This window comes from Melospiza melodia, unplaced genomic scaffold (genome assembly GCF_035770615.1).
Source record: "Melospiza melodia melodia isolate bMelMel2 unplaced genomic scaffold, bMelMel2.pri scaffold_34, whole genome shotgun sequence".
Lineage (NCBI taxonomy): Eukaryota > Metazoa > Chordata > Aves > Passeriformes > Passerellidae > Melospiza > Melospiza melodia.
Window position 1 is genome coordinate 5,943,208 of NW_026948659.1, and position 16,937 is coordinate 5,960,144.

Sequence of the window (16,937 nt, forward strand, 5' to 3'; positions counted from 1 at the left end):
GCCATGCTGTTTGCCCCCAGCCTGCCCACGGCCAGCCTGGGGCTGCTCACGGGGCTTTTCTGTGCTGGGCATTGGCCTGGGCGTGTTCTTGAGAGAGCCTGGGCAAGGAGCCTGGAGCCCCCAGGCCTGGGCTGAGGTGTCAGCGCTGCCCCAGCAGTGCCCATGGCCTGTCCCTGCTGCAGCCCCGGCACTGCCACCCCCAGGGCTGTGCCCGGCCGCGAGAGCACTCAGGCCCTGCAGCAACACCAGGGCCACCAGGGCAGCAGGGCAGGGCCACGGCAGCAGCACTGGCAACACCAAGTTGGCACAAAAAATGACATCACTTTGTAGAAAATATTTAAAATTTAAAGCAAAGATAAAGAACTTCCAAAATGAAACTTGCACGAAGTATTGAAGATTGCTTTTATTACAAGTGATTGGCAGAAACTGGCCAGCAGTTTAGTGTTTCTGAAACCATCCAGTTGCTAGTCTCCACACTGCAGTCTTGAGCTCCTGGTTCCTCAGGCTGTAGATGAGGGGGTTCAGGGCTGGAGGCACCACTGAGTACAGAACTGACAGGGCCAGATCCAGGGATGGGGAGGAAATGGAGGAGGGCTTCAGGTAGGCAAATATGGCAGTGCTGAGAAACAGGGAGAGCACGGCCAGGTGAGGGAGGCAGGTGGAAAAGGCTTTGTGCCGTCCCTGCTCAGAGGGGATCCTCAGCACAGCCCTGAAGATCTGCACATAGGAGAAAACAATGAACACAAAACAACCAAAACCTAAAGATGAACCAACCACAACGAGCCCAAGTTCCCTGAGGTAGGATTTGGAGCAGGAGAGCTTGAGGATCTGGGGGATTTCACAGAAGAACTGGCCCAGGGCATTGCCATGGCACAGGGGCAGGGAAAATGTATTGGCTGTTTGCAGCAGAGCAGTGAGAAAGGCACTGGCCCAGGCAGCTGCTGCCATGTGGGCACAAGCTCTGCTGCCCAGGAGGGTCCCGTAGTGCAGGGGTTTGCAGATGGACACGTAGCGGTCGTAGCACATGACGGTCAGGAGGGAAACCTCTAATGACATGAATAACACCAAAAAAAAGAGCTGTGCAGCACATCCTTTGTAGGAGATGTCCCTGGTGTCCCAGAGGGAATTGTGCATGGCTTTGGGGACAGTGGTGCAGATCATGCCCAGGTCGCTGAGGGCCAGGTTGAGCAGGAAGAAGAACATGGGTGTGTGCAGGTGGTGGCCGCAGGCTACGGCGCTGATGATGAGGCCGTTGCCCAGGAGGGCAGCCAGGGAGATGGCCAGCAAGAGGCAGAAGTGCAGGAGCTGCAGCTGCCGCGTGTCTGCCAATGCCAGCAGGAGGAAGTGCCTGATGGAACTGCGGTTGGACATTTGCTGTCTCTGGCCATTGGAAGCTGTTAATGGAGAAAAGTCAGTGACCGGTTAGGAGAAATTTCTTCCAGCAAAATCAAAGCCTTTTCCCACAGACGCTTCTCCTGTAACACTCTGACACCCTTTATAATTTCCAGCAGATTTTCCTTCAGCTCCAAGTGTGGAGCCCTGGCTGGTGCTTCCTGACTGGGACTTCAGGTTTAGGGCAGGTACACCCAGAGGTTTTTATAGTTCAGCCTTGCTGTGCAGACATAGGAGAGGGACAGGGAGCTGTCCTCGTGTTCCTCTTTGAATCTCTGTTAACACAGAAGGCCCTGTCAGCATCTGCCCTCCCACTGCCACAGAACAGCAATGGTAAAGTCTGTTTAAATGTACTAGTGTTATTTACAGCTTTTCTTCATCTCCTCTGCTGCTTATTTTTGCATGTCAGAAACTCTTTGCATTTCTGCTGCCCTCAGGGAGAACAGTGAGTTCTCTGAGGCAAGGTGGTGAGTGGAGAGGGAGGGAAGGAGGTCTGTCACCCTGTCCTGTTCCAGGATTCTCTGGGCTTTCACCTTTCCCAGACAGAGGATGATCACCCTCCCATGTTTCCTTTAAAAGCCATCCTGACATTGCTGAGAGCAGATGGATCCCCACAGTCCACCAAATGTCCATCCCCTTCTCAAGGTCTCAGCCCCACGTTCTACCCAGGGACAGACAGAGCTCATTTCACCAACCCAACAGCATTTTCTCATCACAGACCTTCTGTGTCTCACCGTGGGGCTTTTAGATAACACAGAGATGTTACAGGACAGGTTTGTATCCTGGAGGGAAGCTCAAAGCTTGGACTGAAATTTCAGGGATACTCCAGGTGTCCTTATGATGGCATTGGATTGAGGGAGATGCAGCTCCTTCCCTGGCTGCCCTGACAGCATTGCCCAGAGCCAGGCACTGGGGACAGCGTCACCCTGAGCCAGCTGTGGCCACTCCAGAGCCCCCAGGGCCAGGCAGCTGCTCCCAGCCCTGTGCTCTGCAGGGGGAACTGGTCCCGGGGCTGCAGAGCTGCCCCATGGCTCTGCTGCAGCTCTGCCTGCACAGGAGGGGCTGCACGCCTTGGAGCCCCGGCCCTGAGGGCAGAGGCTGGGCTGGGGCACAGGAGGGAGGGGGCTTGTTCAGAGGGAGGGGCTGCACTGGAGGGGATCCCGTGGGCATCTCTAAACTCTCCCTGCCACAGCATTGCTGGGTTTTGTTTTCTCTCATTGCCCAATCTTCTCTCTGCTTCCTGGAGATTTTCCTCCTGCAGGTGTTTCCCTGTGCCTGATCTCTCCCTGACAGAACTCACAGACCCCAAATCTCTGTGCCCTCTCCTTGGCCCTACAGAACCCTGCCTGTTTGCAGGGCACTGGCTGGGAGCAGGTTCTGTTTGCAGGTGGGACAAAGGACAGCTCAGACTGAGCCTGATGGGTCCAGCAAAGGGAATGCTGGTGCTGTCCATGGGCAGAGAGGCTGCAAGCACATTAGGGATCTCCTGTGAATCTATGGAACACTAAAATAAAAGTTCTAATGTCTCAGGAACTTTTAAAATTGTATAAATAATAATTCAGAACCAATCTTTAATATTAATCCCCCTGCTCTCTGCCATTCTCCAATATTAGGAAACGGAATACAATGTCTTTGGAAATGTCTTAATTTTCAATGAAATCCTTGTATTGGAAATATTTTATGACTGACCAGCATTCCTCAGCATGTCAAAGCTTCATGACTATTTCACCTCCCCTGCACCAGAAATATTCAGAGATTTACTCACAGAGTCTGGAGGCATTGGGATGTTCCAGCTTTAGGAGATGGCTCCAGGAGCTGCAGCTGCATTGTCCTGCAGCCAGAGGTTCCTGTGCCAAGGGCTGGCAGTGATTGTGCCCAGGCACTTCTCAGCACCTTCCCAGCCCTGACTGATTGAAGCTCTCTGTGCCTCTGTGCTGTGCCCAGGGTGGCTGCAGGCAGTTGCCCTGCCTGGCAGGACTGGGAGAGGAGCTGCTCCTCAGGAGAAATGTCTTTATGAAGGTATTCTTGGTTTGCCAGGAGCTGCCTCTGGGCCAGGAGCCCAGCCCAACTCAGCAGCACAGACACAGCACAAGGACTTTAATGACCCTCTCGGGGCTTTGGTGTTGTTTACATCAGAACCAGTCCCTCAGAGTGTCGTCAAAAAACTTGTCAAGAACTCAAAAATAAATCAAAACTCTGAAGTTTCTTGAATTTTTAATGGGTCCCACTGAGGAACTCAACTCAGAAAGTGTCCCCAGGTTCCAGTTAGAGCAGAACACTGGAGGCAGTGATGACAGCTGGGGACAAACAAGGCCAAGGTGTCTCTTGTGCTAAAGCAAAGCTGGGTGTGTTTGAGGAATGCCAAGGGCCAAGGCCTGAGCCCCAGCCCCTGGCCAGGCAGATGCTGTCCCTCCCTCCTTGCTCAGGGCTCTTGCCGGGATGGGCACTGGCATGTGGGGATGTGCAATGGCAAGGGCAGGAGCATGGGGCGGCCCCTGCCAGGCTGCTGAGCAGGGACAAGGAGGCAATGAGGCCCCAGGCCTGCAAGGGTCACTTGTCTCCTGCTCCTGCCTCAGGCCCAGGCCCAGCAGCCATGGCCAAAGTGCTGCCCAAGTTGGCTCTGGCAGGGCTGTCTTGCACCTGCTGCCCATCCCTGTGCCCTGTGCAGCCCAGGCTGTCCCACGGTGTCCCTGCCCTGCGCCTCTGTCCCTGCAGGCTGTTGGCATCCCCCGGCTGCCCCACCTGGCTGGCCCCTTCCTTTGCTGACAGCTCTGTCTCCTGCCTGCTTCTGCCTGCCCACACAAAGCCTGGGGCTGACCCAGGCTCCTTCTGGGGGCCATGTTGCACCCCAGTCCTGCCCTGGAGGGAAATTCCTTTCTCTTTGGGTCCTGTCTGGCCCTCCCTACCTGCCCTTTGCATTAATTCTTTCTCTGTGGGTTCTCTACTATGTCAAAAGGAGCCACCATCTCTGAAACCACCGTTCAGTCCCTCCGAGGATTCTTTTCTGCTGTCCTCAGTCTCCACCCCACTGAGCACAGAGCTCCACTGTCCCTATATTGTGCTCATGTGCTTGAGGCCTCCAAACCCCTTCTTGGGAGATCTCTCAGCCCTCTCCAAGGTATTGGCTAATGAAAACATTCTACTCATAGTCTAAGAAAATCACCTCAGGACAAGACCAGTCAGACCTGTGTCTCCTGGCTACTTTTGTCTTGGAGCAATCCTTGGATAGATGGGATTTTTTAGGCCGAATTTCAGTTTTGCCCATGGGCACTTTGATGTGAACAATGACTCTCTTCCATTGGAAGGAAAACAGACGTGCAGTGTTTCAGGGGCAGATGAGCAGCAGCCAGCAAGGACCAAGGCGAGCCAGACCTTTCTGAAATTGCAGCTTGTGCCTGAGAGAAATCCTTGGATACACATAATTTGGGAGGTAGAATACAAGTTTTGGCCACTGGTCCCTTGAAAAGGCCGTTTCTTTTCCACCTGAAGGAAAGCAGAGAGCCCCAGGGTTTGATGGTAGATGAGATGCAGCCCCTGGGAGGCCAAGTCAGCCAAACTTGTCTCTCCTGGCAGCTTTTGATTGGGACCTATCCTTGGATATATGAAATTTAGGGGCCAGATCTCAAATTTGGCCATGGCCCCTGGAAGAGGAGACTGTTCTATTTCCATGGGAAGGAAGGCAGAGAGCCCCAGTGTTTCAGGGGTAGATGACAGGTGGCCATCAGAGCCCACAGCGCCGGCCAGAGCTGGCAGGTTTGGTCTGGGAGAAACCCTTCATATAGTGAATATTTTAGGAGGAGTAGCAATTTTGGCCATGGAGGAGTAAGAAGATTCTTTTCCAAAGGAAGGAAAGCACAAAACCCCAGTGCTTCAGGGGCAGATGAACTGCAGGCACCAGGGACCAAGGCCATCCAGACCTGTCTGTAATGGCAGCTTTTGTGTAGGAGCAATAATTGGATATCAGACTTCTGGTGGTAGAAACCCAATTTCAACCATGGGCACCTGGTGAAGGATGGTTCTTTTCCCTTAGGATGGAAAGAGCAGAGCCCCAGTGTTTCAGGGCAGAATTCAGGCAACCACCAGAAGCCAAGGCCAGCCAGACCTGTCTGTACTGGGAGATCTTGTCTGGGAGAAAAAACCCTTGAATGCAGGAATTTTGGAGGACAAGTACCAGTTCTGGTCATGGGTGCTTGTGCAGGAGGGATGTTTCTTTTCTTCCACAGGAAGGAAAGCACAGAGCCGCAGTGTCTGAAGGCAGGTGAGACCCAGCTCTCAAGAAGACAAGGTCAGCCAGACGTGTTGTAATGGCAACTTTTATGTGGGAGAAATCCCTGGATATTGGGAATTTTGGAGGGGGAATCCCATTTTGGCCATGGATGCTTGAATGAGAAGAGCAGTTCTTTTCCATTTGAAGGAAAGCCCAGAGCCCCAGTGTTACAGGGGTACATGAGAAGAGACCCTCGACATGCCAAGGGCACTTGGACCAGTCAGGCCAAGCAAAACCTGTTTCCTGTTGACTTGGATTCATGGGAACCTGCAGGGTCACTGTGGTGGTGTCATATTGGATCCTTGGTTCCGTGAGGCCCAGATGTGTCACACTGGCCTCTTGTTTCCGTGGGGCTCCAGAGTGTCACAATGGTCCCTGGCTTCCATGAAGCCTTGCAGTGTCACAGGGGTCTCCTTGGTGCTGCAGTGTCACAATGGACCCTTGGTTCCATAGGGACTCACAATGACAGAAGGGTCTCCTTGGTTCCATCAGGCCCTGCAGAGCACCTTGATTCAACGCGGCCTCCAAGTGTCATCATGGCCTCCAGGATTCCATGAGGCTCCACAATGTCACAATGCACCTTTGGTTCCATGGGGTCCTGCAGTGTTCTATGGATCCTTAGTTCCATGGGGCCTTGGAGTGACACAATGGCCTCCTTGGTTCCATGGTGCCACACAGTGTGACAACTACCCCTTGGCCTGCCAAGACTGCAGAGTGTCACAATGGTTCCTTGCTTGCATGTGGCTTTCTAGTGTCACAATGGTCTCCATGATCCCAGAAGGCCTTGCAGTTTCACAACAGACCACTGGTTTCATGGAGCCCCACAGTGTCACAATGGTCCCCTTGGCTCCACAAGGCTCTCAAGTGCCACAATGGCCCTTTGGTTTCTCAAGGCCACCAAGTGTAAAAATGGCCTTCATGGTTCCATGACACTCTGCTGTATCACAATGGCTCATGGTTCCATGAGGCCACAGAGTTTGAAAAGGGACCCTTGGTTCCATCAGGCCTTGCTGTGTCACAATGGACTTGTGGTTCCATGAGTTCTCACACTGCCAGCAGCAGTCTCCTTGGTTCTGCAGTGTCACCACGGACCCTTTGTTCCATAAGTTTGCACAGTGTCACAGCTGACTCCTTGGTTCTGTGAGGAACCACCGTCACCAAATCTCTGAAATATCAGAATAAGGCTCCTGAAATCTAATTTGGTATTTCAGAGGGTGTCATTTATCCAGGCCTAAGGTCCAACATGGGATAACTCCTAACCTTATGTGGACATGTAATTCTACCAGTGTGTTGCATATACACAGATGCTAAATGGGAATTACAATTAACCCACTTCCATAAAACCCACCCCAAGTTCCCAGATCCACTCCTTGCTTTCTCTATCCCTACACCCTTGAGCCAGATGTCTTCTTCTTCTCTTCCAACCATCCTTGCTGGGAAAGCAGCCCCTGCATGCCTTGTTCCTGTGCTCAAAGTACACAGGCAGGGTAAAAATTGAATGAACCCTTTTGGTATCAGCCCCAGGCTTTGTGTGGGCAGGCAGAGGCAGGCAGGAGGCAGAGCTGTCAGCAAAGGAAGGGCCCAGCCAGGTGGGGCAGCCGGGGGATGCCGACAGCCTGCAGGGACAGAGGCGCAGGGCAGGGACACCGTGGGACAGCCTGGGCTGCACAGGGCACAGGCATGTGCAGCAGCTGCAAGACAGCCCTGCCAGAGCCAACTTGGGCAGCACTTTGGCCATGGCTGCTGGGCCTGGGCCTGAGGCAGGAGCAGGAGACAAGTGACCCTTGCAGGCCTGGGGCCTCATTGCCTCCTTGTCCCTGCTCAGGAGCCTGGCAGGGGCCGCCCCATGCTCCTGCCCTTGCCATTGCACATCCCCACGTGCCAGTGCCCATCCAGCAAGAGCCCTGAGCAAGGAGGGAGGGACAGCATCTGCCTGGCCAGGGGCTGGGGCTCAGGCCTTGGCCCTTGGCATTCCTCAAACACATCCAGCTTTGCTCAGCACCAGAGAAACCTTGGCCTTGTTTGTCCCCAGCTGTTATCACTGCCTCCAATCTTCTGCTGTAACTGGAACCTGGGGACACTTTCTCAGTCGTGTCCCTCAGTGGAACCCATTAAACTCCAAGGTACTTTGGAGTCTAAATTTAAGTTTGAGTTCTTGAGAAGTCTTTTGAAGACACTCTCAGGGACTGAGTCTGATGTAAACAACATCAAAGCCCTGAGAGGGTCATTTAAATTTTCCTAGTCCAATTATGGAGAAAGATTTCAAGGACCTTGTAAGAAATACACATTCCTATTTTAAAGGATATATCTTATTTTATTTCTCTTTAGAGCAGAGTTGGTTGCATAATTCTGTGATTGATATTGACCCAGGGTCTCTCCTCAGGATCTCTGGCCTGCTCACAGAAGCTGTGCCTGGAGCTCTGACCCGGTGTACACAGCCTTGCTCCACATTGCCCAGCCCCATCCTGTCTGTCCTCACTCCCCTGGGACCTGCTGTGCTTGGAAAGCTGGCTGCACTCAGCCTAAGAGGGGTTTTCACTTTTGGGGGCTTTTTGAAGCAATCTGAACCTCCTGAGTTTCCCCACTGCAAACAGACACACTGCTCAGGTGTGTGCCAGCCGCAGGTGCCACCAAAGCCACTGCAGAGCTGCCCTGGGCCAGCTGTGAGGGTGGATCATCAGCCCAAGCTGCACTGGGCCACTGCAAGGGGCTGTGGCCATGGGCACTGCACTGACCCCACTGCTGGGTTTGGCTGCCACGGCCACCGAGAGAAATTAAACTGTCCTTGGAAACACTGGGGAGGACTGGGACATACTGTGGAACACTGGGAACGCTGTGGGAGACACTGGTACATACTGGGAATGACACTGGGAGATACTGGGAGAACCTGGGGACGCTGGGGATATTGCAGGGAAGACTGGGGGACACTGGGGCATCCTGTGGATGACATTGGGAGGAACTGGGAACGACTGGGAATGAACTCGGGTGTGTTGGGATAGATTGGGCTGCACTGGGATGAACTGGAGGGGCACTGGGGATGAACTTGGTTCTACTAGGGATGAAATGGACTTTACTGGGGTTATACTGGTCTGTACTGGGAATGAACTGGGCTGTAGTGGAAGGGACTGGAGGAGGGTGATTTGGCTGTTCCCACGTACAATGCATCCCATTTGCCGAGGCTCCCGCCCATCAGCAGTTCCAGCTAATCAGCACCTGGGATCCGGGTCTTGGGGCGGTGCCTAAATGTGCACCATATTTCTTTTTGCCTACATCTCCCATCATGCCCCGCGGCCGATAGGAGCTCCATAGAAGCAGGGACTACAATTCCCGTAATGCCCTGCGCTCCAAAAAAACATCGGGATCCGCCCTTATCTGCCCCATAAGTGTCCCCCTGACCCTCCAGGATCCTTCAGTGCCCCCTCAGCGCCCATTCCGGACCCCCACAAAAGCGTCCGCGGATCCCCTGAGTGCTCCCAACCCCACAGATGCCCGGTACAGCCACTTCAGGGAATTCATCTCCTCTCATCCCCCGCGGCCCCAGAGCCCCTCAGAACACAGTCCCACGCCTAAAACTCCTGCTGTGACCCATGCCCTAAAGAGCCCGCTTAGAGATCCCAGACCTCCTCCCAAGGGCTCCGAAAACGTTTACGTTCCCCTCGAGGGCCTCAAGTCGCGTCTCGGACGCAAAAGTGTCCCGCAAGAGCCTTCTCTGACCTCCAAATATCGTGTTCGAGCCACTTTCGGGACTACAGCTCCCATCATGCTCTGCGGCGAACGTCCGGCGCTATTCCAGCCGGGACTTTATCTCCCGTCGTGCCCCGCGCCTCACCCAGAGCCATTGCAGCTGCGCTTCGAACTCCCGTGATGCTCTGCTGCCCCGTTCGACCGTGTGATACCCGCGCCTTCAACTCCCATCACCCCCCGCGCCCCAGAGAGCCCCGTTCGAGTCCCTCCAAGTGCCGGCCCAGACCCCGAAAGGCCCCAAATTCCCCTCTCTGACCTCCAAGGGCCCCCCTGGACCCCCAAGTGCTGCCCCGGACCCTGAACTGTCCCTCAGAATCCCTGAGTGCCCCTTCAAGTGCCCACCCGGCTCCCCCAAGTGTGCTCCAGACTCTCAAGTTCTCTCTGAATTCACTCCCCAACCCAAAACTGGCCCAAATGTGTTCCCGAAACGTCTCCATGGACTCCAAGGTGCACTCACCCTCCCTCCCCCCCGGCCCCGTATTGTAAAAAGAATTTTAAGCAGATGGCAAAAAGAGCACAAATGTATCTAATTACCAGAAAGAGGAATAAATAAATTACTGCTAGAACCTAATTAATTAATGAAGGTGGGAAAAACCACAATTACTTGTTTTTAAAATTTTAAAAGTTTAATACTAATAGAATGGTTATCAAAATACTAATACAATTTGAGTAATAATAATTTGGACAATTTGAATTGGGATAATATGAGACAATAAAGAGAAAGAGTTATGGACATCCAGGTACCTTTTTCTGGGCATTACGAGCCCAGTAAAGGACACCCGTTATCAAAGGATTAACCCTTAAACCAATAGCCCGTTGCATAGTCGCAGACTTCATTTATGATGCATAAATTCCTGTCAAATACAGGATTCTGTCTGGTCATCATCAAATTCTTGCTTCTAATCTGAACAGCGCCTTTGAGAAGGGAAGAAGTTTGTTTCTTCTGATAAGAGGGCAATAAATTATTTTTCTATTAAAGATTTAGGTGTCCTGGGGCTGCTATCTGCTGTGAGTGCCTCATTCCGTTCTTAAAAATCCCACTAACATAGTTCCTATTTTAACTACAAAAGCTACCTTTTAATTACAAGACGATATTTAGAATTAAAATGTTAATACGGCACTACTAATCAAGAAATCAAAATACATGTGCTAAAAATCTGCATAGAGCCATTTAATATGCACTTTTAATAAAGGGAGTTGTCTTACTTAGAAACATTGAGCATTAATTTTCTCGGCTACTAAAAATGCCTTGATTTTTTCTATATAAATATAAAGACTAGGCAATAAAAACCAATAGTGTAGTTATAAATATAAATACATATAATAAATATATAAATAATAAAATATTAACACTAAATAATGCATTACAGAATAAAAATTAATAAATTGCATTAACATTTTTGGATGTTTTGGGATCTCAGTGAGGTTGGGGGTGCGGGTCAGGTTGTCCAAACAGGCTCAGCATGAAGGGGCTCATTCTTCTCCATGCCCAGACCTCCTAAGGAGACATTCCGCATCAAGATCACTTGGGGAAGGCTTCTGTCACCTCTTCAATGAACTGAAAAATAATAAAATGCACACTTGATTAAAAACCAATCAGGAGGTGCATTTTGGAATCTCCCTCCCGAAGACAACTCCAAACTGACTCCAATCCCTGCACAAGCCCTGGAGACTCAAAGACAATGGAAGGGAGGCAAAGAGCTCCTGAGGGCTTTCTGTATTTTAATCAGCCCCACGCTGGATTTGGGGCTGGCTCCAGGAGCCTCAGGCATGCAGAGAAGGATGGAGAAGCTGCTCAAGGAGTCAGCAGCAAAACTCCAAGTGCCTTGGAGCATGGCTGGGCCCCAGGGAGGGCAGGGAGTGCCCAAGGCTGCCCAGGGCCTGGTGAGAGCAGATCCTTGAGGGCAGGATTGCAGGGAGCCCAAGGCTCTGAGCAGGGAACTGCAATGCTGAGCAAGGCCTGGCTTGGCTGCAGGAAGCAGAAAGGCCAAGCCCTGAGCCCAGCCTGGGCCAGCAGGGCCTGTCCCTCACGGCTGCCTTGGGGCTCTTGGTGGGCCAGGGGGATGTGAGGGGCAGCAAGGACAAATGGCATCAACCTGCAGCCCCTGCCAGCTGTGATAAATGGGACCAGGAGACCAGCTCCTTTAAAAGGCCTTTATTAAATCAGCTCTGTTTGGGGATCCCGAGGGGTTGCGCACACCGCCACTGCTCCCACTGGACGACGCTGAGGAGGAGGAGTGCGGCTTTGTCTTTCGGCACAGCTGGGGCTTCCGTCCTCACGAGAGTTCTTGGGAAGGTGATGTTGGCTCCTACTCCAGGGGTATCTTTCAAGCTGGGTACTATCAAAATTATGGTGACAGGACGGAATCCAGCTCTGGTCTAGAGTGGGTGACTTAGTGTGGTTCTGGTGGGTTAAAGTCAAAGTTTATGCGCTGGTTTGTTGTTTTGAGAGGGTTCATATAGTTCCCACAGCCTCTCATTTGAATTCAGTCTGGGTGCAAGTCCTCCTGGGAGCAGGGGAGCAGGGGAAGTGGTTCCCCAGGGGAATGGATACAAATCCCGGGTGAGAGGGAAAGGGGTACAAATACAGAGTATGATGGGGAGAGATACAAATACAGGGTAAAATATTAACATCTAACAGCAACAACTAAAGGCAAGTCTTAGAATTCTAACATTCAGGGTTTAGCAGCACACTAACATGGGGTACAAATAGAGAGCATGACGAGGAGAGATATAAATAGAGGGTAATATAGCAACATTTAACAATGGCAACTAAAGGCAAGTCCTAGAACTCTAACATTCAATGTTTAACAACAGACCAACACTTCAAATTAAGACCTTATCAACTTCATAAACATCAACGACCAATTACTACTCTGAAAAAGAGCTGTCATCTCCAGGATTTTCATTCCTCACAGTATCCCCCCTCTTTCTTTTTAATTGAGTTTAAGCGCACATCAATATGTAATTTCTGTTTTGTGGACATAAAACTTCCTTAATTTCTGATACTGGTCATAAACACTTTTAGCTGTTTTATGTTCTCCTTCTTGACTTTCAATCATCATTATTTTGGTTTTGGCTTGAGCAGTTGTTTCTGAAAACTGTGTACTAGCCTGAATTGTACATGATATAATCTTATTTAAACATGGGAGTAGGCCATGTAAGATTATTAAACTTATTAATACTTCCACTACTATAAAGATTACTTTCTTCCACCGTTTCCCTTTAAAAGACCAAAAATCATCCCACCAACTGGTGCCTAGTAGGGGAGTCCACTCCTGATTTCCCACATATGCTATTTTTTGTATTTCTATTGAGATGTTTCTTATTACCTCACTTCTATCATCGATTTTAAGGCAGCACTCTGATGAATTAAATTTTACACATATCCCTCTTTCATCGGCTACTAAGTAATCAACTGCAAGTCGAATTTGGTAGATGACAGTTCTAGTTTGGGCCAGTTGGTAATTAATATGGTCAAGGACAAGTGATGTTCTGTTGGACACTACTTCTAGTACTGCCTGGAGTCGAATGATCCTACTGAGCATGTAAATTGGAGTACGATATCCCCAGGATCCATCCTGGGCCCAAGTTGCCAGTCCATATGTGTTAATTATCTCTTCTGCTGTCCAGATTGTTCCCTTCCAGGTTTGTTTTCTCCCCAGGTCAATAATATTCCTCTTTTTCTGGTTAGTCTTTCTCAAATTGTCATACAATGGAACCCCTAAACTTGACCCTGATTCCTTTGGCAATAGAAAGAAAGCAGGTTTGATGACACCTATAGTGCAGCTTCCCATCCAGTCTCCTGGAGGAGTAGTATAGGCTGTGTTGCCACAAATCCAAAATAGATGATTGGGGGCTTTCCAAAAGATGTCTTGGACTTCCCAAGGGTATTCTCAATATTTACATATTTGTCTTATTTTCCAAAAGGGGTTTACCCCTTTTTCTGCACATTTGTGCAGCCTATAGCCTTCAGGATAAATGCACCCCTTTTCCTTTTTCCCAGTGGACCATTATTGATTTGGCTCTTGGGGAATCCATCTAGCATTTAAGTCTTCAATCTTTAGATACCTCTTGCATGCCATCTTTCCCACTGAGGTATTATATCTCGTCCCTGTCCTTATTATGCATTCTTCCCCAATTACTTTGGATTTTAAGTCCCATTATTCTTTCCTTCTTTGTCCTAAAATGTGAGGTTTCTGTCCTGATTGTTCCCACCTTAGAATTTCTAATGGTCCCAAACTAATTCCCTCCCATGGCCAAATTTCTGTCATTTTAGTACTCCCACAGACCCAGCAGTTGGTTAGATTTAGTTCCTTACTAATTCTTTCAACTAGGGCTAGGAATAGGTTCTTCCCTAAGGGCATTTCTATTTCATCCTTTTTGGTGGTTACTGTTAATTTTCTTTCCTTTATTAGATCTTTCAGTGCTTCCTGACTACTTTCATGCTCAAAACAAAACCAGGTTTTTCCTACAGGGCATTCTCCAAGTAAGCGTTGCCTAAATGAGGCAGTGCTTCTGGCAATCCAATAGACTTTCCCGACCTCTTGACAGGTAAATAACTGGGAGTAGTTAAAAAATAAGGATTTACATTGGTGTGAACGCTTATCAGTGACCCAAGGTTCTCCCCATCGTGTAGGGGGTGATAGTACATGGATTTTCCTTACTCCCTATACTTTCCATAAACAGGAATAACACCAGTCCTCCCAAGAGTCCAGTATGAACCATTGCCATGATCTCAACTGGCCGTGCCTCTTAGGATTGGGGAACTTTCTCCCTTCTCTTTCCTCCCACTTTCTATCAATTTAATAGCTCCTGAGGAATGTTCTGTAGGAGAGTAGGTTTGAAACCCCCAGGGTTTGCCTTGGAGAAAAATAGATTATTAGAACTCTATTGAACCTTTTGAACTTAACTATCATACTAACATTTAATTCTTATAACTCTTCAGCTTGTAACCTTGAACAGTTTAAAAGAGATGGAGGAACCCATTCTCTATATTCAAGATAATATATGAAATCTTTACACCAAACAGTTAACAAAATGTTCACTCTAATCTCTAATCCAATAATAGCATAATATACTCCAAAACAAATGAAGGCTCCAACACAAACTAAAAATTCTACATTCATAAGTCAACAACAAAAACAATAAATAATAATGACTTGAATAAAAAGTATAACAATTTTAATATATTAGTCTCTTTTGCTTTTATCAGTCTTTCTAAGCAACCTTTGGTCTCTTTCTAAAGGTGACTTTGAGATTGTCCGAGTTTGGGTTTGCAACCCACGTGGAAGCGTCTGTCGCTGGTGCTGTTGGATCCAGTCTGCTGTTTGAGGGGGTGGTACCGGTCCTTTGACTGGAGTGATGTGAGTCCAGCCTCTTTCTCGTGTCCTTTCTGCAGTGTGTGTCATGAGTAATACCTGGAAGGATCCTTCAAATTTTGGAGTTAGTGGGGTATTGCTCCATGACTTCATTAGTACCCAATCTCCCGGACTTATTTGGTGCACATCTGTATCAAGGGGGGAAGTTTGGGGAAGATATCCTCTTTTTCTCAGACTCTTTAGGGTCTTTCCAATGGTTTCTATTTACTTTTGGTTAGCTGTTTCCCCTTATAAATAGTCCCCACTACTATATGGAGTCATTAAAAATGGGAGTGCAAACATCATTTCATAGGGTGGAACCCCTATATCTGATCAGGGTCCTGTCCTGATCCTTAAAAGGGCAAGGGGTAGACATTTGAGCCAGTTCATCTACATTTCTGCAATTAATTTTGTTAATATATTTGTGAGGGTTTTATTCATTCTTTCTACCCTCCCAGAGCTCTGGGGATGCCATGGGGTATGTAATCTCCGTTTTATTCCTAAAGCCTCAATTATTTTATGTAATACTTGTGCGATAAATTGTGGTCCCCTATCTGAATCAATATTGTTCACCAACCCGTATCAGGGATTGATGTTAGAATTCTAAGATAATCTTGGCTACTATTACCGCTTCTCCAGTCTCTTTTCCATTTGGAAAGGCTTCTACCCAATGAGTAAGGTGGTCAACTATTACCAATAAATGTTTGCAACTCTGTACAGGGGGCATTTCAGTAAAGTCTATTTGAATGTTTTGGAATGGTCTTTGGGCTAATTCTTTTCCCCCCATATGGTCTGCCTCATCACTTTTTGATTTAGTTTTTGGCAAATTATGCACCCCTGAGTTACTGCTTTTGCTACCTCATGTATTCCAATATATAAGTTTTCTCTTAAATAGTGATCACATAACCCTTGGACTCCCCCAAAGGGTTAATTCCTGTATCTCTGTTAACATTTTCTGGGCTAGTGCTTTATTTAAAAATTTACGCCCATCTGGTGTCAACCACTCCCCTTGGTTCCCCCGATGCATTTTTAATTCTTTTATTGCTTTTAGTTCTTTCTCACTGATTACTAGTTTTCCTTTCCTTTCTTCACCTAACACTTTGTTTAACCTGAGTAATTTCACTGGCTCCCCTGGGTTTAACGCTGCCTCCTTAGCCACTTGGTCAGCTAACTGATTCCCTTTTTCCTCGATGGTATCCCCTTTCTGATGTCCCTTAACATGTACCACTGCGATCTCTGCAGGTTTAGGTAGAGATTCTAGTATTGATCTTATCAGTTCTGTGTACACTAAGTTTTTTCCTTTGGAGTTCAGATACCCACGTTCCTCCCAAATCTTTCCAAGTGTATGAACGATCCCAAAGGCATACCGTGAGTCAGTGTAAATTGTCCCTTGGTCCTCTTCCAATAAGTCAAGTCCCTTCTTTAAGGCATAGATTTCACAAAACTGAGCTCACCAATTAGAAGGCAGTTTGCCCTTCTCGGTAAATCTCATGTCTTCTGTTTCTGTAGTTTCAATTATTGCATATCCAGATATCCTTTTTCCCTCAACTACTCTCGAAGACCCATCAGTAAATAATTTTATTCCATAAGGTAGAGGTATCTATTCTAGATCTTCCCTAACTTTTGTCTGAAAGTCCACTAGTTCCAAGCAGTTATGCTCTAGTTCTAATAATGGCTCTCCAGAGAGAAACTGCACTGGATTTAGAGTTTTAGAGGTTACCAGCTCTAGGTTATCAGCATCTATTAAGATTATTTCATACTTTAATACTCGGGAGTCAGTAAGCCACTTCTGGGCTCTTTGGCCTTAACATTGTTTTTAGATCATGTGGTGTATGGATTCTTACTTTGCATCACAGGGTCAGTTTTTGAGTCTCTTCAATTATGGTGGCTGTTGCAGCAACTGCTTGAATACAGGCGGGCCACCTCCTAGCTACAGGGTCTAGCAGTTTGGAGATGTCAGCTATTGGTTTCTTGCACCCTCCCCACTCTTGGGCTACCACCCCATATGCAATTCCTTTTTCAGTATTTAAAAATAGGTCAAATTATTTTTCCAGATTGGGCAAAATTAGGACAGGTGCTGAGGTTTGTTTATTTTTCAAATTATTTAGTTTTTTGTCATCTCATTTCTCCATTCTATTGGGTCAGCGTTTACTAATTTGTCATTTAAAAATTTT

General features: G+C 48.4%; 2 protein-coding genes across 2 annotated transcripts in view; both read right to left on the reverse strand.

Moving 5' to 3' along the window:
- Positions 1-510: 510 nt before the first annotated feature.
- Positions 511-996, reverse strand: LOC134434304 (olfactory receptor 14J1-like; the record flags this gene model as incomplete). The annotated part of the gene is made up of 1 exon (XM_063182981.1): positions 511-996. A coding segment is annotated over one exon (486 nt), but the record flags the coding sequence as incomplete, so codon positions are not given.
- Positions 997-1,571: 575 nt separating this feature from the next.
- The window catches only part of LOC134434251 (olfactory receptor 14J1-like), a gene marked incomplete at its 5' end in the record, with an annotated part of 50,242 nt that continues 34,876 nt past the window's right edge, over positions 1,572-16,937 (reverse strand). Inside the window, one exon of the mRNA XM_063182932.1 lies at positions 1,572-1,667. Coding sequence (XP_063039002.1) covers positions 1,572-1,667 — 96 coding nt within the window. The remainder of the gene's footprint in view (positions 1,668-16,937) is intronic.